Genomic DNA, 22,732 nt, shown 5'->3' with positions numbered 1-22,732 from the left:
GGGGAAACCAGTACCATGAAGTTGTGAGCAAATATAATCAAGTAATTGCTGTATTCGATAATACTGCCTTCCTAGAATTTTCAAAAACAATTTATGAAATTAAGGAGTATGGGGGAGAAACAAAACTTTATTTTCTGGGTCCAAATGAACTGGCAAACGTTTGCCTGCCTAAACTTGATAGCTGTAGTGATGTATAACTCAATGCTGTACAATAAAACATTAAGAACGACTTTTACTATTGTTTTAGAATTAGCTAAAAGGGCAAAAATTCAGTAGATTTTATTTATAGGCTTTATGTGGTTTCTTCATTTGCAATAGTTAACACACTATTTTAGACATCATTTTATGCTATTAACTCCAGATAGCAGTAAGATCTCTAAAGTACTTAAATTTTAACAGAAAAGCATTTATAATTACAGACATAAGGGTTTTTTTTATTCTTAATATATTATCAGTTGGACACTTAAATATCCACATAATAATGAAGGACATGAACGTAGTAACTTGGATTTTGAATTCTGTATTTACTTTCATATGATAATAAAAAAACTAAAAATGTGCTGTCTGAATTTAGATCCTAAAATTAGTACAAGTGTAACAATACTTCTAATTTCTATCAACATTATTTAGAATAGCAACATGTATTTTGCAAGTTTTATATACTTAACAATTATAAAAGATGGTTAATTTCACACTTTTTAACCATATTCTGAATACATTTCAAGATAGAAAGTGTTCAGAATATTGCAATAAAACAGTGATACACAAAATGGTCAAAACAGAGTATAAGTTTCTTTTGATTTACTGAACACTGATTACAAATACCTAACAAAAAAAGCTTATACAATCAATAATATTAAACATTATTTACAGTAACTAGTTCCTTTCTTAGTTGGTAATATTACTAGTTTAAGGGAAGCCCTCTACAGGATAACAACAAACATACATTTAATTATCCATATTCTTTTGGCCTCTGGAATACAGTTTCATGTTTCTAAGATGTAATGCTAAGGGCCTTCTTTCTGTAAATTAAAAATAACAATTTTTTCTTGGTATTTCTAATTCTGACCATGTTTCTCCTTGAAATGTTTCACTTTCAAGAGCTGGGAAAAAACAAAAAAACAAAAAAAAACCACTTCTTTCATTAAATAGCCTATGATAAAACTAGGCTATTTAGAATAGAAGACATATAGACTACACTGTTAAACATTTGAAAGTAAGGCCTCTAAAGGAATGGGGGGGGGAATAGAGTATAAACATATAGAACAATTGTATGCACTCTCCCATCTTTCCCCAATGCCAATACTACTTACTCGAACACGTGTGCTTGGTTCAATTGTATTTCCCATCATGTCAGAAAAGCTTTGCTCACACAAGTGCAGTAAGACAACTAGGTAGAGACCAGAGCTGATAAACTCATATTCAGCCTTAATGGGGAAGCAAAGAGAAGAAACAGAGAATGAAATTAGGATAGTGACTAATAGTCAAAATTTACTGATAAAAAAAAGTGTTCAGACACAGCTTCTAGAAAGGTATACAGTCATCTATTAAAATATCACGCTGCCTTACTCAGGTTCTATCTTTCCTCAGTTTATTATCTCCCCTTAATCATTTATATAAAAATTTTACCTCTTAAATTGTTTAGTGTAATAACATATTTTAGTTTTCTATAAAGCTCCTAACAGATTTCCTTTTACAAATGACTAATAACTGTTTCAGTTTACTTAAAAAAAAATTACTGTTCTATTTTAACCTCATTCTGCAATGTGTACTATAATTTAGATAGTTTTTTATAATCCAATTAGTTTAAAGGTAAAATCACATGCAAACACACACTGATATTAACATCCTTTTTTTTTGGGGGGGGGGTCATGTTGGGAATAGAAGACTCAAATTCTAAATAGGTTCAAACCTGTTGAGTCCCTTCCTTCTCATTTTCCTTGCCCTTTTTTGGTGGACCTGGAGAATGAACTTAGGGTCCTAGAATACTACCACTTTACCAATATAAACACAGCTCTGAACACAAATTAGGGTAGATTTTAAAAATCCAATCTGTTCCTTTAATTTTTACAAAAGAGGTCAATTGTACCTGCTTTAAATGATAAATCTGAAATTAAGAATTATATATTAATTCTAGAAACTGTTAATCAAATTCTATCTATCATTAAGAATTTGAAATTAAATTTTTAAGTGTTTAATCATTTTGACATTCTAACTGAAAAGAAAATCATGTATCTGGGAAAGATTTATTTTAGTTTTTATTATTTTGTTTTAAATTCACATGGTTATACCAGGCATAGTGGCACAGACCTTTAATCCCAGCCCTTGGGGAGGGGGAAGAGGATGGGGCAGAGACCGGTAGACCTGGGTTTAAGGCTAGCCTGGTTTATATTAGCAAGTTCCAAGTCAGCCAGAGTTATGCTACAAGATCCTGTCTTAACAAAAACAATTCAACAACAACAAAATATTTTCATGGTTATCATCCTGGCAAAGGATAAAAAGAGGAAGACAATTATATTAGTCCCTTAAAACTAACTCTAGTCACTAGAGTCCATGAGGCATATAAAATAAGATAAAGCTAAGACTACCATTGCTTTACAATGACTATACCTAGTTGTCTAATTCTTCTCCATTATATAAGAATGCAGGTCACTAAAATGATTAAATAAATACTTTAAATGAAAAAACATGTAACAAGAGGTGGCCACAGAAAAAGCTTTCTGACCTCTCCTGGTGTAAGATAACCATACGTTTCTCTGTATCATCCCATCTTTCTTACTTTCCCTATTCTTTGAAACACCAATGTTCAGCTACTTACACAGATACCTTCATAATTAAGACATCACTGGAGTGAGTGAGTTTCTTCTGCACAACTAGCTCATCAGGGAATGAAACACTACAAATGGCAATATCCAACACTTATATCAACTAAAGTTTCATTCTTCTGAACACTGATTTTTAAACCTGGACCTAAGCAATTACTTTTAGGTATTAGTGTATACTAAATTACATATAGAATTTTTATTTGTATGTAGTAAGGCCAAGGATTTTATCAGACTTTCAAACAGTATCTGTTTATCTCACATTATGTTTTTAGAAGACTTTATGTGTATGGATGTAAATTTGTAAGAGGGTATATATGCATTTGAGTGTATGTGTTCTCTGATACCATAGTTGTCAGTTACCCAACACCAATGCTAGGAAAAGAATTCAGGTCTTCAAAAAGCTGTTACCAAAAATACCTTATAGCATATGATTTCATCAACATGAATTATCCCAAGCTGGCAAATCTATAAAATACAACAGACAGGCAATAATAGTGCACGCCATTAACCCCAGTGTTTGGGAGGCAGAGGCAGGTGTATCTCTTGATTTCAAGGCCAGCCTGGTCTACAGAGCAAGCTCTAAGAAAGCCAGAGCTTCACAGAGAAACCATGTCTTTAAAGTTCACCCAACCAATCAACCACCCACCCACCAACAGAGCAGCACTGGCAAATAGATGCCAGGGACTGAAAGAAGCAAGCAAGGAGCAGTTGATTTGTTTTTATTGGGATGAAATCAACTTCATTTTCCCCTTGAACATGTATGATTCTCTCAGAAAAGACTAGGTTGTTTCTTCCAACTTGATCATTTAACTAATACTAGAGAGATGAGGTTGGCAATGCCTATTTTGAGCCCAATTTCCTAAACTTTTATTAATTTTTAGGTTTACTTATGAAGCCTGATAGTTTTGTTTTTCTTTTTTAAGATTTATTTGTTTTACATGAGTACACTGTCGCTGTCTTCAGACACACTAGAAGAGGGCATCAGATCCCATTACAGATGGTTGTGAGCCACCATGTGGTTGCTGGGAATTGAACTCAGGGCCTCTGGAAGAGCAGTCAGTGTTCTTAACCGCTGAGCCATCTCTTCAGCCCTGAGAGTTTATCTTAATTTAATCTTTTATTTAAGGAAATTATAAACTTCTCATCTTATGAATTATAGTAAGAATATTAATTTAGGTTTTCTGACCATGACTTAATCTTTTCTTCGAGAGCTGTCCTTCAAACACACAACAGACACTTACCAAATTAGGCAAAATATACTAACTTGTTCATTTGCATGAGCTCTATGTAGTTCATGAATATCAAAATCCTCCAGGTTAAGTTGCAACTTCTCTTTACAAAGTTCACAGGTGGTTACAGCCTCCAATGAAGAACCTGGCAAAAATCAAATTGCAAATAGTAAAGCTTTTCTGTCCTAAGATCAAAATTTAAAATACTGGGAGTAGAAAAGCAAGAAGGAAGAGATTACAATATTGTAATAAACAAATAATGTTTGCAAAATTAATGATGTGCAATGACAAATACATTCTATATGACATCATGCCTCTACCCATCATTTAGATACCTTTTAAAATCCTACATATTCATCCATCCTATAATTATGGGAAGCTGACAATGAGGCAAAGGAATGTCACCTGTACTTCCTACTTCCTCCTGAAGTATGCTGATATGTTATGAAAACTATGTTTAATGACAGAGCATCTCGAACACTAGTCTAGTATTTCTGGTATCAGAGCATACATATACAGGCCCTGTTTGTGATCTAAGCAAAGTCCCTGCCCTGCTGACTAAAAATAGAAAAGAGGAATCCACTTTTGTCCAGATAAAAGTAGCTTATTTCAACAACTAGTAGAATTTAAGTCCTCATAACACTTCACAACACAATTCAGCCCAAGATACACTAGTAAAGACCGAAAATTTATGGAGCTACCAGGATATGCAAATGTAAAGAGGCCAAACCAGACCAAGGTTATCAAATTATCAGGTATTGAGAAGAGCAGAGAATTAACAGTTTATTGACTACAAACTTTCTATGTTAAGTGATAAACAAGTTTAAAAGTAACCACTGAAAATTACACACTATAAAAAGGCCAATATGGTTAATTCTTCCATACACACAATATTTTTAATCACATTTTTGGAAACGAAAAACCCAAAAACTTGTCATACTCAACACTTGCTTACCACAGGCTAGTAACTCCACATTAGTAGTAGGTCCTTAAATGTAGACTTTCCTACTGTTTGGGGATTATTAGATATGGCCACCAACTGAAAATTAACCTAAAGTAAGTTTTTTGAGTAGCCGTGAAGAAAAAGGTTTAAATTTAACTCTACTCACAACCTTTAAATGAACTTGTACAAATCTACAAGAGACTTTGGAGATTGAGAAAAAGAGTAAGATCATCATCAAACCCTTTTCTTAAACAGTAGCCTAAAGAAAGTGTATGAAAGGGGCAGAGTAAGTAAAACTGCCAACATGACCACTCATTAGCAGGGAAGTTTTTATTGTGAGAGAAAACAACCAGAGTTACCTGGAAGAATCCAAAGCAAAGAAAGAACTATCTTATAGATCTATCTGTAAGAGTAAGAACAGCAGGGGAAAAACAGAAAGCAATGAGCCAGGAGGGAACTCTGTGGAGGTAAGAAACCAGCATGCTAGAGTAGAGGAGATCACAGAACAGGTACTTGTGTTACTAAAGGAGTCTGGAGACCAGCAAAAACTTTGATAGATAACCATAGGTCTATGTCATCGGAGAGCTATGTGTTCCTTCTACCAGAGTTAAGGAAAATGACTACTTCTGGCAGATAGGAGCTGGTTTCACAAGTTCCTGAGGAATGATGACTTCTGTCTAACAGCCAGCATTACTGTCCTAGTGCAGGTTGAGCTCATCTCTGTATGTATGGACTGCCTTCTGGAGTTTGGGAATTTCCTTTGCACCTCACAGAAAGAAAAAGTACCAAACTGATAAACTACACTGTCCATTTGCCTGAGCTGTAAGTGAAATCATTATATTTTCCTTAAATTGTCACAGACTAGTCACCATAACACTTACATAAGAATACAACGGAACTGAAAGCTTCCTATTCTCCAGCATATTTTAGCTCCATACTATGACATTGCATTGATATCCTTACTTAACTCCCACAATCAAAATTACCTAGGACTTATCTTTAATTCTATTCATTAGCAAAGGAGCCTTCAGATCTACATCTGTGTCAAAGATAAACCACTCTCTTAAAAACGCATGTGTTTCATTTCAAAAATTTTGACAGAGCTGAGTATTAAAATGCAGGACCACACAAATAAGAGGCAGGTACACTGCCACTAAGCCAATTTCCCCCATGTCTAAAATTATATAGTTACTAATGTTGCCTAAACATCTTAATATCCATCCCAGAATGTTATTTTCCCTGTATCTAAAGACCTGCTAACCTATCCCTCAATTAAAGATCCCCTTCTCTAAGAAAATGGAAATATTTATACAGCAGGTCACACATTTTTTTTTACCAAAGCAACAAACAGATCAACACGAGTTATCTACACTAGATCATCAAACAGCTTTCCTCCTACCCACCTTTGTGCTCCAGATGCTTTCTTTTGATCCTTTTCATGGATTTCCCCCTCTCCAACCCAAGAGACTCTCAAAAACATTTTCAAATGTTTCCCCACCTCAAAATAACAATGTTTTCCCCTAACCCCATATAATATCCTAATTTACTACCTTGTATCTCAGCTTGTTGGGAAAAGAGCCTATGAGGTAGTATGTCCTTTTAGCATACATATTATCAATCTTGTCTTTTCACTTAAAAATTTTATATTACATGTATGTTCATGTGTGTGCACATGGAAGCCAGAGGCTAACATTGAGTATCCTCCTCTATCACTACCTACCTTAATTTCTGACACTGTGCTATGTCTGTTACTGAACTGGAAACTCTCCAATTTAGCTAGACTAGCTGGAACTCCAGTGCTGTGACTCAGAATTCAGGTCTTCAAGTTTGCACAGCAAGCACTTTATCCTGTTAAATCACATCCTTAGCTCACTACATGGGTTATCATCTTAAGATTCTTCAATCCTTATCAATGGTGAGTTAATCATACCCACTTTCACACAATTATTTTGGCTTAAACAAAGTAATGTTTTCTCACCTCACCAGCAATCTGACTGGAGGATGATCCTCAAATCAAATCATCTTGGGTGCCCCAGGGATTTCTTTTAGCCTGCTTCTCTGATACCTTGTCTTTCTCTAGATGATCTTTATTTAACCTCAAAGCTTCCAACATTACATATGGTAATGTTGTGATACTGGAAATTAATTCTGAGTGCTCCTTCTGAGACGATGAGGCTTGTCTGGCTAACAGCCTATCTGATGTTTCTGTGTAGTTATCTAATATGAAGTGCAAATATAGTACACATCCAAAAACATAACTGAGTTACCCTGTCTCAATGTAACTTTATTTCCAGCTTTCTTATTTCAGCAGATCTATTCCCGAAGATAAATAACAACAGATACTCCCTAGTCTTTCTCCCTCTTCCTATCACATCTAATTTCCTGGCAAATTTCAATGAACCTACCTCTAAAACATAACTTTATCATCCCATTTCTATAAAAAACCAGCAATACCACATGCTAATTATCAATCACCAACTCCAGCAAGTATTTTGAGAATAGATTATGCCTGGTTTCCAGGCTACAAGTCTGGTCTTACCCTGAAATCTATTCTGCAGAGCAGACAATCAAAATAAGAGCATTTCAGATAGGTGGTGGTGGTGCGCACCACCTTTAGTCCCAGGACCAGGGAAGCAGAGACAGTCTGATCTCTGTAAGTCATCCTGGTCTACTACTAAAAGTTCCAGGACAGCCAGAGTTACACAGAGTAACTGTCTTGAAAAATCAAAAAGCAAAAAGATTATTTCAATTTTACCCTTAGTGGCTTCCTATTATACCTAGACAAAAATTTAAGCTCTAACTCCAAATTTTTTAAGTCTTACATGAGCTAGCTACCTCTTATCACAACCGGATCAACCAAACTGATATTCAACTAACTATTAATTAGATGCCAGCCATACTATGCACCACTCAGGGCCTTAAATGCACCTAAATCTTTCTTAGGAGCTTCTCTTTGCTAAAATGCTCTTTGCCTTCGAATAGCCAGTTCCTTATTGTCAGGGTCTAAAATTAAAAGGTGTACCCTAAGAATGGTACTCCCTTTACAACTAATACCATGAGAACAGGTACAACAAAGAATTCCCTGACAATCTGATAAATGACACAGGCAATAAACCTCTCTCAAAATACATAGCTTCTAAATGGTGAGTGTGCCTGACTCATCATTTAGTATGGTGTAAGATCGTGTATGTATAATTTAAGTACTTGTTAAATTATAATTATATATATATATTATATAAGTATGAATAAATTTAATAATAAATTATGAAAGATGTGTTAGGTAAGAAATACCTACATGGAAAAAGAAATCTGAAAACAAATTATCTAAAAGGGTGAATCTTACCAGAATTAATTTTGGCCTGTAACCACTTTTTCATGCACTCTTGATGGACATACTGCAGACTTCCTGTGCATTTGCATGGCTCTATCAATAAATTAGATGACGACGCTGCTGCCATCTGACAAATTCTACATAAGTCCCCTTCTTCTTCTTCATCAGAGTCCTCTAAAAGGAGGCTGAAAGGGAAGGCACATAATTCAGAACTGTCTTAATTCTTCCTAGATAGCCATTTTACCATAATTTCACTCTTTCACCTCTACTGACTCCGGCAAGCAACAATGACAGTAACCCGGGAGTTCCTGTCACTGTGAAAACAGTGTTTCTGTAAGTAAGGCCAGATGTACTGCTACTCATCTTCAAATGGCTCACCTTTTGTTTTTACAAATGCATCTTACGTTCACCTTTTCCAAAATCACTAAGATTTTAATTATTGGTATGTTCTAGGTTACTGGAAACCCAAAAAGGGTAACACACACATCATTTTGTAACTGCGAAAAAATTTTAAGGCGACTTCAATGAATTAAGAACATATTGAATTGTATTTCTCATTTACATGTTATCAAAACTGACTTTTAAAAAAGTCATTCAATCAAAATATTAAAAAGAGACTTAAAAATTCTCCATCGCTTGACTCAACAATCTTACTGAATCTTTCTGGTATCTATAAAGGAAGACTTTAAAACACACATTTTCTATTATCCTCTATTACACAGGCTAACATGTACCATTTATATGTGAATTCACATCTAACAAGCAAAGTTTTCCGTTAAAATTTGTATTTTGCTAGTTTGCTGATAGCTCATGAAAGGCACACAGCAACAACAGTGCGGAATGACATGGTCAATGGAATCCAGCCTAAAGCGTGGAAGTGAAGTTAGCAGACACTGCAGACAGACAGACACTCAGGTGACTGTCTACCTCAGCCTAGTCAGAAACATGACATTGAGTACAAACTCTTCTGAAAAGCTGAACATTTGGCTTTATATTTAACATTTTCCCTTTATGTTTCAATTATGTTTTACTAAGTACATCTTATTTTTCTGTGTGTTTATTAATCAGTCAAGTCTTAAAATTCAGGCAAAATAAAATAAACACACACACACACACACACACACACACCAAGAAAAAAAAGAAAAAAAGATAATGAGACCCAATCTCAAAAACAAAAGAAAGCAAAAACAACCAAACAAAACCAAAACCTACCTAACTAGACAGAGTGGTACCTCATTGTAAACCAGTCAAGATCAATAAAGCTATCATTGAAGGTTAAGAAATCTAAGCTACATTCTTCAATTACAATCAGAGGAAATTGCTATAATGAACAAGCATTAAAGCTAATATTACTAGGGGAGAACAAATGTTTGTTTAAAATAATAATGTGGAGATGTTTAAAATAAAAAAATAGCCCACATTAAAATATATCTTTAAAAAAAATAGAGAAATAAAAAAACAAGTGGTAAACCAATTAATATATTAAAGGCTAATACAGATTGGTAATTTGCTACCATTTGGTTCCTTTTACTTACTAATTTCACTTAACATAGAAAAAGAAATTAATTTGCATTTGTATATATCAAAATAAATTAAGACATGTTATATCATTTCTTGATCAAATTCATGCCCCAGAACTTGCTTTATGGTTACATCATCATTTGTCTGTAAGAAACTTTAGATAACAAGAACTATTTTAAATCTTTAATCTGATCTAGTTTACAATGTATGCTGAATATTCAAATTTACCTTTCTTTGATTTTCTGCAGTTTTTCTGGGTCTCTTGAAGGTGCACTTTTAGCTTTATCACTTTTCCCATCAGCTGAATTCCAACCAGAAGGAATAATATCTACAGTAATCATGACATTGTCGGTCAGATTACTGCCAAGTGCTGGTGGGACTGCAAACCGGAATAAGGAACCAGGAAGAATCCCTGTTATTCCTGTATTTCTTCCACCCTGAGACAAATCTGGTGTGGAGCCACTTGCAGAAGAAGCACTGCTTGATGCTCCAGATGCTTGTGGTCTGTTGGCAGTCGCCCCAAGAGAGTCATCCTGTGCTTCAAGATGAACTACTTCATTTGATTCTCTTCTGAAAATGTGAGACCTAGGTGGTACATCTGACATAGATATTCTTGAAGACTCATCTCTTCCCTCTCTCCTCCTTCTAGAGAACAAAGGTGTGCATCTATTTCTAAGTGAGGAAGACAACCACGGTCCTGTATTTCTACCTTCTGATTCTTGGTTAAAATTTTCTGCATCTGGTTCAGAGCTATGATTTTGGCTAAAAGACGACAAACCCCATCTTCGCCTAAGAAATCTAAATCCCTGAGATGCTTCAGATGCTCTGCCATCATTAACTTCAGAAGATGATGCTCCATTATTCCGAGACTGTGAAGTCAGGGTTCTTGGAGAAATATAATTTTCAGAACTCGATGATCTTGTATTCAAGGAATCTTGACTAGATCTTCGTGAAAAAAAAGTAGATGACATGCTAGAAGCTATCCGTGACAGCAATCTTCTAGTCGTACGCCTACCTTCATTGTCAGAAGATTCTTGAAATGGTCTCTGAGATGAACCAACTCTTTCTGAATTACTTATAGTTGGAGTTTCATTTCTACTTGCAAGATATGAAAATGTGGGATGTGCACTATTGCGAAAAGATTCTGATAGTCTTGGAGAAAAATGGGATCTGAAAGAACTTCTACTAGAGTCCCTAGAACTTGGTACTGTCTGATGGTCAGAAGGCAACTGGTGATTGGTGGATGATGCATTCAACTGTAAAGTGCTCACTGCATTCTCTTTCGGTCTTGCTCCCTGTGAATATGAAGAAGGAACTCTTTCTTGAACATCTATTTTTGAAAGAAGGGAAGGTAACCAATTATGAAATAATTTAAGCATTATTGAATGCACATTTATTGACTCCTGCCAAATTCAAAGACTAGGGTTTGAAATGAACAGTACTATATTATAACTAACTGTTATAGGAAAACAATTACTTATGAAGTACTCCCAAGTAGAGTACCAACTCAAGAGTACTATAAATTCAAAAACAAGGTATGAAAGCTTACACAACAAAGTTGAATGCATTAATTCGAAACTGATACCGATACACAACTTTAGGTCAAGTAATACAGTGTAATGATAAAAAAAAAAAAAAATCCAGGAAAAGTTACTAGTCTTCTTATTCTATGCAATAAGATATGAAGACTATTTGACATAGATGTTATTGCCCATATAATTTCTTGATATACCTTGCTAACGGGTAAGAATGTCTAGCCCTTTAACACTGGCTTGGAACTGTGCTCGATACAGGCCTCTGCTAATCTGCATTTTAAAAAGCAGGGCAAGGAGGAGGAACACTGTCGGCACTAGTGTGGCAGAGGGAGGAGAATCACAGTTCCAGGCTCTTCTGGGTTACAGGGTAGCCTTGCCTCAAGGTCAGCAAGATAAAAATAGACCTCCTTAACTGGTTGTTTCAACATGAGTAGGGATAAGAAACACTATTACTCTTTCTTTTATGAAAAACACTTCTATATACCCCCTCTGTAAGAGGTACAGTTACTTAATATGATTACTTAGCTGAAGCCTACATACAGAGAGAAAAACCGTAAGTTTCAAATTTTCATTAAGATCAAGACAATCATACAGTTCCAAATAATCTTTAAAATGAGTTGAGGGGCTAGAAGGCTCAATAGATAAGAGCACTAGCTTTTATTCCCTGCACCCAAATGGTGGCTCACAGCCATCTCTAACTCAAATCTAGAGGGTCTGTCACAGTACTGTTGTTTTCCCTGGGCACTAGGCCCACAAGCAGTGTATAGTCATACATATAGGCAAATACACTCATACACATAAAATAGTTTAAAAACAGTGCAATTGACATAGTTATTTCATAATTCAGCTAGAAGTACATATTAAAACTGTTATAGACAAGTTACACTGCAGTATAGAATTAGCTAGTAATACTTTAACACGTATAACATTTTTTAAAGCAGACAGAATCTGAATTGTCAAGAACATTTAGACTGTTTATATTTTTAAGAGTAAAACAAAGATACTAAAAAACATTAAACAGTTCTGATATCTCCATAAGAAATTAAAATTCATGTCATTTCCTCCACTATATTCTTATTAATGGCACAGAGAACATTTTAAATAACACCATAAGCTATACTTAACAATAATTTTTACCTACATGATGAAGTTGTGAAATCACCACTTCGGTGATTATAATCCATAAGACTGCTAATGGAGGAATCTCTTCTCCTCTCCAAATCTCTCCTTTCTCTCATCAAGTCTGTTCCAAAGGAACCAAGTACCATTGATGAAGACCTTGGAACTTGACTATGCCTCCAAGAATCTTAAAGTAATGGAAGAAGTTTTATATGGAAGGTTTTTAAGGTTATTGAGGCTCACACATCTTTAGCAATAAAACGAAGGTAGGTAATCCATTATATCTAATCCCAGTTATATAGCTACAATCACAAGCCAGGTTTAGCAAAACAAAATCACTTATTAATAAACTATTCACCTCCAAATTATCTCCCTGCTCAAACATTCTTCTTTTTGGTACTGGGAACCTAATCCAGGATCTCAGATATGGTGAAATACATGTATGCTAAACATTAAATTACTAACACTGCAAACCTACCTTTATTCATGAGCTAAATGTCTCAGTCATTCTATTATGCCTGCCCAGGTACAATGTAATAGTATGTTAAAACAATTATAGATCAAAAATGCAAACTTGCCAAGGTACAGAACACTTCATGTAAAGTCAAAAAGATGCCAGAAATCATCAAAACCAAAACCAGAGTCAGGAACAGTGGCTTTAATCCCAGCACTAAAAGTGCAAAGGCAGAATCAGGCAGGCAGATTTCTGTGAGTTCAAGGCCAGCTTAATATATATAGTGAAGTCTAAGCTATATAAGACCATATCTCAAAACAAACAAAAATCAAAACAAAGCCAAAGCTATTTTGATATGGTAATTGAATTATAGGACAAACAAATTTTGTCACAAAAAGAGGTTTTCCTCCACACTGGAAATTGGATTTAAGTGCTTGCAAATTCTAAGCATGTATTATATCAGCTCCAGAAATATTTTCACTGTCACAGTTTACTCATTTATTCTAAGAATCTATTTTTGCAACCATACTCTGATATGACTTTATTTAGATATGACTTTATTTAGAAGTACACTAAAATTAATTCTCAAATATATTGTCCACTTACTATTTACCTTGAAATTTTGTTTCTTCCTTTTCTAGCTTTAGAGTCTTGTAGTCCTTCCTGCACCCCACGCCCAGCCCCCATTTTTCAAGACAGGGTTTCTATATATAACACAACCCTGGCTGTTCTGGAACTTGCTTTGTACACCAGCTGGTCTCAGACTCACGGAGACCCACACATGTGCTGCCTGGGTGCTGGGATTGAAGTTGTACTCCACCTCAGTTGGCTTTCTTCCTTTCCTAACTTTAGCAATTCTTCTACACTGAGGGATATCACTCGGTTTAATGTTACACCTTCACATAGTGTCAGAGAACAAAATGTCTCTGCAAATTTGCCTACAAAGTTGAGGTTGGCCCGCTCTTAACCCATTTTACTCCTTTTAGCAATCCTCAGAGGTACACTGTCTCCCCCTTGAAGGTTCTTCAATTAAAATGAAGATGAACTGCTCATACTAATTCAGTTGGTAATGTGCAAATATTTTAACCTAGTTTACAGAGTGAGTTCTAGGACAGCCAGGACTACACAGAAAAATCCTGTCTTGAGAAACCAAAAAAAGGGCAGGAAGCAAGAAAGAAAAAGTGTTATCACAAGTTGTCTCCTTTTACAACTTTAGGGATTATCTAACATTTTGCTGGAGGAGTTTCAGTAAGGAACGATCTCCTACTCATCTAACAAAAGATCCCTTCTGAACAACACATACACAGAAGCCTGTAAGTAAGGAAGCACAGGTTTGCCAGTCTTGTATACTTAGTATCCGAGAACCGTGACTTTCTCATTCCTTATCTAGAGCTAGCTCTTTGCTTCCAACTTCTTTTTAAATTAAGAGTTTCCACATTTTCTGAAAAGTATCATACACTGCATTTATCAGTTCAAAACATATAATGAGAAAATGCTGCGGGAATGCTTAATGTTTATCAGACGCAGCTTTCATACAAACAGTTTAAAAACTTCTCTTTCAAAATACCCATCACTCATGACTTTCACCAATTTCATTACTACATACAAACGTTAGAGCAGAGATAGTGACACATGCCTTTAATCCACACTCTAAGTTCTAGATCAGGCATGGATACAGTGAGACCCTGTCTCCAAGAAAATCACACCAAAAATATAACAGCTATTCTATCTAATTAAAATCTACTAACATTCTGTATGTAAAGCAAAAAACACAAAATGAAGAGTTGATTTCATTTTTACTACTAATTTAAGGTAAAATCTTAAAAACAACTGAATTTCAAAATCCACTATTGTACAGAAACTATTAATTTAAAAACTTAAGAATCTTGGGGTCGGGGGAGGCTTTGGTTCAAAGCATTCCTAAAGTGACTAACCTGAGAGTGTATTTAAACCACTTGCAGTATTTCTCCCAGCTGAGGTAGATGTACAGTTTGTACAGGAAAGTTTAGGTCTTTTTGAATCATGGTCTCGCTGCTGGTTTTGTGATCGTGCTCGTGCTCCCTGAGGTATCTCAGATCCACTGTACCACGTAGACGGATATGGTGATGCAGATGCTGATGCAGATGTAGACTACAAACAAATTAAAGGAAAATCTGCTGTTATTTCTTAGATACTTCATAGAAAATAAGAATATTCAAACAATCAAGTTTGTGATGTAGCTTTCTAAAAGGCAGGTGAGATGGTTGTGCTGGGAATTAACTCACAGTCTCTAGGAACCTAGGTATACACTATGACTGAGAGAAATCTTAAGACAGACTGATTCATCACCTAACATTAAAAGCAGGATATTAATGAGGTAACCCAGTCACAAAAGAACACATATGATATGCAGTCACTGATAATTGGATAGTAGCCCCAAAAAGCTCTAAATATCCAAGAAACAACTCACAGACCTTATGAAGCTCAAAAAGAAGGAAGGCCAAAATGTGGAAGCCTCAGTCCTTCTTAGGAAAAAAAAAAAAAGAAAAAGAAAAAACATCATGTATTCATTATATATTAGTATATAACAATTTTTTGAGCTATGATAGTATTTTATAAAATAAATTTTAAAAATAGGCTGAAAAAAAAAGCAGGATATTACCAGCTGTCTCCTATCTTACCCACTGCTTTGTGCATACAAAGTCAAATTAGTATATATTCTGATTGGAAGAGGATACCCACCACACTTCAGTATTAAAGTAAAAGAAGTTTACTTTAATATTTGTGTCCAAATGCAGTTTTTGAATTTTAGAAAGTATTTTATACAAGACTGCAATCTTTTATCCACAATTGTGATGTCTCCAAATTCTGAAAATCGTTAGCTATTTATTTTGTTTCTATTTTAACAGTTTAAGATTGTAGGATGCCTAAGGAGCAGCTAGCTATTTTATAAATGTACCCACAGCTTCTAAAATGACAGTACATACATTCAGTTAAAATACTACCTGATATTCAGAATCCAGTCTAAAGGAAGAGTCTCTAGAATGATAAGAATCATTTAAACTGGTTCCTCTGTTTCCAGATATCATCCTAGCACTTAAAGAGCCAGAGGGTTGAACAGAAATTCTTCTTGGAATCCTGGAAGGTTTAGACTCCATTCTTAAGGTTTCCTGCAAAATGCAAATCTGTGTTATTTTATTTGAGAAGATATGCAAGTACCCCCCACTACATACAAGTCTACATACAACAACACTTTATTCTGAAAAGGTTCATTTAGTTTGAGTCACTAATCAGGTCTCATTAATGAAAAGGCAGCCATTCAAGAACTAATTGCTCCAGCCCAGTTTCACAGGTAAAGGTGCTAGCCTTGCAAGTCTAAAAGCAGACCTTTCCAGAACCCACACATATTTGTAGAAGGATTATACTCTCAGAACTCCTCAAAACTCCTCCAGTGGAAAAGAGAGACAGAGATGGAAGGCGGAGATAAGAATCATCAATTCACCAAGAAGTTCGTTCTCCTGTCTGCCAACATGGAATACACAATTCATCTGGGAGACTAGATGAATACCTGCCTCAACAAGGGGGAGGTAAGAACTGACTCCAGAAAACTGTCCTTTGTGCATGCATGTACAAAATAAAATTTTAAATTAAAAGAATCAAATAGTCAACTTTTTGCAATAATACTAAACTCCAACTCTTACCCCTTTCTCCTTAAAGGCAGATTTAGTAGCATCCAACCAAGATTTCCTACTGCTCATTTAACAACATGGAAAGTTGTTCACACAGATCTGCCTTCCATTGCCTGAACTTTTCCCTCACATACATCTGTCCTTGACGCTCATGCCATCCTTCTTAATATACACCTTTTAGTAAATATACTCATCCCTTTGCATACATCTGGGAAGTCTATACATTACATTCCTTATCCAACGTTTGACAATCAGATGAAATCATCTTCTGAGTAATCCCACTTTCTACATGGTCTTATTAAGACAGCACACTACTTTAGACTGTTATTTGTTTACCAGTTTATTTCCCTTCCTCAACAATGAATTTCTTTAAGTCAGGATCATTTAAACTCCTCTAAATCACTGCCTAGAATATGTAAATGTCCCAGCAGAAATACAGAGCCTTGTGATTGTCCTTGACTCTCAGAGATCCCAACGTCCACATCAGATGGCTCACAACCACTTCTAACTGTAGATCCCTCTTCTTCTGGCCTCCAAGGGCAATTGCACACACAGGCAGGAGAGTCAAGCCTCAACTATACAGGGAAAGGAAGTCAGCTGACATGACCTCTTAATTATAACACACATAAAACACAATAGCTGGTATTTACCAAATATCTTGTGGGTAAGGAACTACCGATTACTTATCTCCAAAACAACACTGAGATACTCTATTAGCTTGACTTTGTAAGAAAACTTGCTTGAAATTATTGGAAAGTGATATCTTAAGTGAAATGATCTGTAAAATCAGAGATAGAACTGATTACATGGCAACTTAAGGAGGTGGCTCAGTTGATAAGGTACTTGCTGTGCAGGCATGAAACCTAAATTCTGTCTCCAGCACTCGAATAGAAGTGGTTTGGGGACACATAGAATTCCCAGCCTCAGGAAGGCAGACACAAAGAAACCTTAGAATCTGCTGTTAGAAACGTGTTAAGCTCCAGGTCAACAAGCAAGGAAGAGTGAAATTCTTTAAAATACCTGATGCTGACCTCCGGCCTCCACACACACATGCCCCTCCACACACACACACACACACACACACACACACACACACACACACACACTACATAAAACACATACAAAACAACATACACACCCCTAACTAAATTTAATTCATGTAAAATGAGGAACTGAGTACTTTCCACTTTTATAGATTCATAATTTTCTAAATTTTCTTCAGAGTATATCCCACAGAATAGCCATGACAAATTTAACAGATCCTTACCTATAAATATATCACGTAACACAAATTAATTCTGACTGGCTCTAAGAACACCCAAGACAATAACCACCACTGAGACAACAATCTTCATTTCTTTTTTGTTTGTTCTTAACCTTGGATTAAATGTAACCATACATCATCACACCCCTTCCAAGAACTTCCCATCCCAAACTACAAGAAAGTTATACCTGAAAGATTGTTTTCCAGAAACACTGAAAAAACCAAATACTAAATATAAGTTACTTTGGTTAGCATAGAGACCTCGACCATTTTCATCTTTATTGACCTGCAATTTGTGTAGATGTAAAGATTAGACGTTCACAGATAGCCCACATTCTAGAAGCATCCATTTTTAAAACCAATGCTCAACTGAGGAACCCACCTGTCTGATATTAAGAGATCACTGCTTGAAAATATTCTTGTAAAAGACTCCTTTAGAACAAAGAGTAAGATGGTCACTGAAGACAGGTGCCACTACCTTCTAATAATGTTGGTTTGTTGCTAATAAAGCTTTCTTTCTCAGTCACTCTGACTTGAGTCACTATCTCCATCAGAAGGTAGCAGAATAGACTCTTGTGAGATTCCAGCTCCATTTGCTTCATGTTTGTGAGATTCTCATGCTAATATCTCATACAGCATGCCACTGCATAGGTGTACGTATTAATTTTCCCATTCTGCCAACGGAAATTAGATTCTCTCACTAGCAACACCATTTATAGAAGCATATTACTTTTATAAATCAAAAAACCTTAGGGGCTGGCAACATGCCTGAGAGGATTAAGTTCCTATTATCAAGCCTAAGGACCAAGTTCAACCCTAGGACCTATACAGCGAAAGGAGACAACTAACTCAACTCATACAAGTTGTCCTCTGGTTTCCATATGTACCTGGGCACACATAACCACACAAATTTAAGAGCTAGAGATACAGCTCAAAGGTTAAGACCATGTATAAAGAGGCTATGGATTTAGCTCCTAGCCCCCACATAAGGCACTTCATAACTGCCGGAACTCCAGCTCCAGGGTACACCTCTGGCTCTCCCAGATACTGCACATACCACCTTCCAACACACAATTAAAATAATACAATTTTTTAAAATTAATTTTAAAATTTAAAGTCTTTTCCTAGGGTAGGGATTTGTCTTCTGGAGACAGTCACATTCCTTAAGATCACAAAAGGGCATCAGGAGATATCAAAATTATCTCCCTAACTTTGATTACCAATTTTTAAGATCAAAACTTGTTTTATCTCATCCTGCAAAATAGAATTCAGGCAAATTCACTGAGTGATTTTACCACATGTCTGATGTGCAGCGTAGATATTTTATTTGCTTTGTAAACCATGGAATGTATAATCAGGTGTTAACAGAAATTACTAATAACTTGTGAATCAATGGTATTCAGCAAAATAAAACTAATAAAACCTAAGTCGCTTTTGAATTTATTATTAAATAAATTGATGTGAAAGAACACAAAAATGTTGGGTCTGTTGGCTATGACACAGCAAATATCAGATAGCTTATTAGTCTGTAACAAGTAAGGAAAAAAAGTGTATCTTACTATGCAACCAAGAATTTCCAGCAAATAAGAAGTAAAAGCAATACCGGATGTGATTATTGAAACCTTATCAGGAACTACTGTGAACAGGTCCTTTTGCTCAACTTTCATAAAGCAAGAATAAGTGAATCAAAAACTTAAAACTGTTAAAAATTCTTTTAAGGAACACTGAAGGCAAGAAACATCAAGGTTTGTTTGGGGAATGAACTAGGACAGGTCCAGTAACTCAGTAGAGGATACAATCTAGGCACCTGGAGAGAACTGAGAAACTAGAAGCAAAGCATTTAACCTCATCACAGAACAAAAACCTGGAGATACAACAAACCAAAACCAGAACCAACGACAAAGACATCTCAGCATGACACAATTTCTATGCAAACAGTATGACAATTCCTCAAGAATAAAAACAGAATTTTCAGAGAACCCAGCAATTCCACTTCTGGGCCTAACAAATCAAGTCAAACCAACCTAACCAACTGAAAACAAGGTCTTGTAATATTTGCACATCCTGATCACAGTAGTAATGTTCACAACAGAGACCAAATGTTACCAATAAATGAATAAACAAGATGTGGTACATACATACAACTCATTAAGATGGCTCACCAGATAAAGGCAGCTGGTGCCAAGCTGAACAACCTGAGCTGGATCTCTGGAATCTGAATGGTAGAAAACCAACTGCTACAAACCTCTGACCTCCATGAATACGCTGTGGCGCACACATGCCCATAGGCATACGCATCACCCACACACTAAAATTAACTGGGTGTGGTAATGCACAACTGTAATCCCAGCACTCATGAGAAAGGGCCAGGCAGACCTTTTTAAATTCAAGGCCAGCCTGATGAGTTCCAGGACAGCCAGAGATACACAGAAAAATACAGAGATACAGTGAAAGACCCTAGTCTCAAAAAACCAAAAAAAAAAAAAGAGTAAAATCTCAAAAAGCTTTAAGGAGGGTACTCTGACCTGTGAAGGAATATTAGCAACCTTGAAGAAATTACACTTGGAGAAAAAAGTCAGACACAAGACAACTATTGTATGATTTTACGTAAAGATTTAACATAGTCAAAGTCATAAAGACAAAAACACCAGAAGTGTCCAAGGTGTGTGCACAGATGAAAAAACTACGGCGATGGGCAGTGGTGACGGCCACCTAGTGCATTTAATAAAACCAGCTGTACTCTTAAATGTCATTAAGATGGTGAGTTTTATGTGGTGTCATTTCACTACAATAAAAAACATTCCATTTAGTTAAAAACCTGTATTTGGAGAGACAGAGCAGTCAGCAGAGTGCTAAAGTAACCACACATGAGGACCTACAATCCTTATTACCTATACAAAAAACTGGTGTGGCGGTATATGCTTTTAATCCCAGCCCTGAGGAAGTAGAGAAACTCTGACCAACTAGCTGAAACTGCATGCCAGTGATAGTGTGCATGCGTGCGCGCGCACACACACACACACACCCCAAACAGTAAAGACAACTCCTAAGGAGTTATAACCAGAGTCTGACCTATGGCCTCTAAGTGTGTATTTGGAGACACAAAACCTCATAATCTTCCCAGCTCCATTTCCTCAAAGACAGAATATTTAATCTCTGGGGTGGGTTCGGGACTATCTACAGGTACTTGCCTCCTTGAACCAACAACCATTTTTTGTATATTTTCACAAATAATGTTTATCTATTTAACTGATTTTTAATATTTTTAACATTAAAGTTAGTAAACTCTTTTCTGATCCTGTGTCTCCAAATACTGCCTGGAGATTTACAAGTTCCTATTCTTAAATCACTAAAAAATAAAAAAGGTCAGGGCAGAAGCAACAGCTTGGCACAGCAGTAATGAAGGATTGCTGTTTTTGCAGAGGATCTGGGTTCTATTCCCAGCATCCACATGATAATTCACAACCATCTGCAGGCACATGTGTAGCACACATATAAACATGTAGGTAAATACTCATGTATATAAAATAGACCTAAAATTATAAAACAAAAACAAACAAACAAAATCAGAGCTATAAATAATAAACATTTGGAACACTGGCAAACACTACCTTGCTAGGGCACCGTGTGTGATTAAGAAGCTGTGCGGGGCATGTCTGAGGCCCCGGGAGGACCCCTGGCGCAGGGAAGAAGGGAGGGCAAGCAGGCAAAATCAACCGATCCCCAAAATATATGACCCCCAAGTCCATTGTAACAAGGACAACATCAAGCACAGCTACTAACTCAATGAACTGATATTATATAGAAAAAAAACCCACAAAGATAAAATAACAACCATAAGAACTTACAGATGATAAGAGAAGGAAATAGTGGAGAAAGGGTCTGATTAACATTCTCAAAAGGCTCAAAATAAGATGTGGCAATATACTTAAAAATGAGAAACACTGAAAGGGACTAAGCATAAAAACTGAAAACAAACCAAAGATCATTACTCTTCTCATTGCTGTGACTAAAAACTAAAACAAAGAAGCCACTGACAAGAATCAACTACAGAGAGGAAGGAGACTGAGGTTAGCTATACGAAGTACTTAGTCTGTCAGGCATGTAAAAGGCGCTCACGATGACAACCGTTCCCAAGCTCACTTACCTGACCCTCCTTTTCCACCTGTAATATAAATTCTAATCAGCCCCCAAAATCTTTTTAAGGGTTATCTTTGTGGGGCCAGTCAAGATGGTTCAGTGGGTAAAGTTGTCTTATGTCAAACCTGACAATCTGAGTTTGATCTCTGGGACTCATTGTCTTTTACACAGGTATAAGAAGTACAATAATTTAAAATATTTTTTAAAAAGCAACTGTGATTATCTGGGAAAGGAAGTATGCTTCTACTTGAATGAATAACTGCTAATATTTAGTCATAATAGTATTAACAGGCTACTGAATTTTATTATGCTATAAGATGAAAGAATTTTTTAAAAAGGACAATGATAACCAAAAAAAAAAAAAAGTTGCATGAAAAATATCCTGAAGAAATACTGTAAACAAACCTTTTAGGAGTATGAAGGTAAACAAATCCTATGGGGCAAACAGTATCGGGGGTTGAAGGGGCAAGTAGGACCACAATGAGGAATGAGAGGTGGGACAAATGACTGATTCCTTTAAGTAAGACGCACATACTTCTTTTACCCAGTCTAAGTTTATGGTCTGCAAACTCCTAATTCAGGATTGCCATGCCAAGATAAGTTTGAAGACAAGCATTACACCATATAACTCTGGCTGTCCTAAAACTCTGTAGACCACCAGCCTTACCGCAAACTCAAATCTGCTTGCTTGTGCCTGTGAGCG

The 22,732-nt window shown here is 36.0% G+C and overlaps 1 protein-coding gene across 4 annotated transcripts in view; it reads right to left on the bottom strand.

Moving 5' to 3' along the window:
- MARCHF7 (membrane associated ring-CH-type finger 7) overlaps window positions 1-22,732 on the bottom strand; it is a 37,157-nt gene that overhangs the window by 4,078 nt on the left and 10,347 nt on the right. For 3 of the 4 annotated variants that reach the window (XM_080927916.1, XM_080927918.1, XM_080927919.1), the window contains exons 2-8: window positions 15,942-16,106; window positions 14,892-15,087; window positions 12,526-12,690; window positions 10,078-11,179; window positions 8,341-8,513; window positions 4,090-4,199; window positions 1,314-1,427 (exon numbers count right to left, since the gene is read on the bottom strand). In XM_080927916.1, coding sequence (XP_080784042.1) covers window positions 1,314-1,427; window positions 4,090-4,199; window positions 8,341-8,513; window positions 10,078-11,179; window positions 12,526-12,690; window positions 14,892-15,087; window positions 15,942-16,094 — 2,013 coding nt within the window. In that variant the 5' untranslated portion in view covers window positions 16,095-16,106. The remainder of the gene's footprint in view (window positions 1-1,313; window positions 1,428-4,089; window positions 4,200-8,340; window positions 8,514-10,077; window positions 11,180-12,525; window positions 12,691-14,891; window positions 15,088-15,941; window positions 16,107-22,732) is intronic. The other variant, XM_080927917.1, reaches the window with a different exon arrangement.

Source organism: Micromys minutus, assembly GCF_963924665.1.
Source record: "Micromys minutus genome assembly, chromosome: 13".
Taxonomy (NCBI): Eukaryota; Metazoa; Chordata; class Mammalia; order Rodentia; family Muridae; genus Micromys; species Micromys minutus.
Note: the sequence above shows the minus strand (reverse complement) of the source record. Positions and strands in the feature narration are given on the sequence as shown.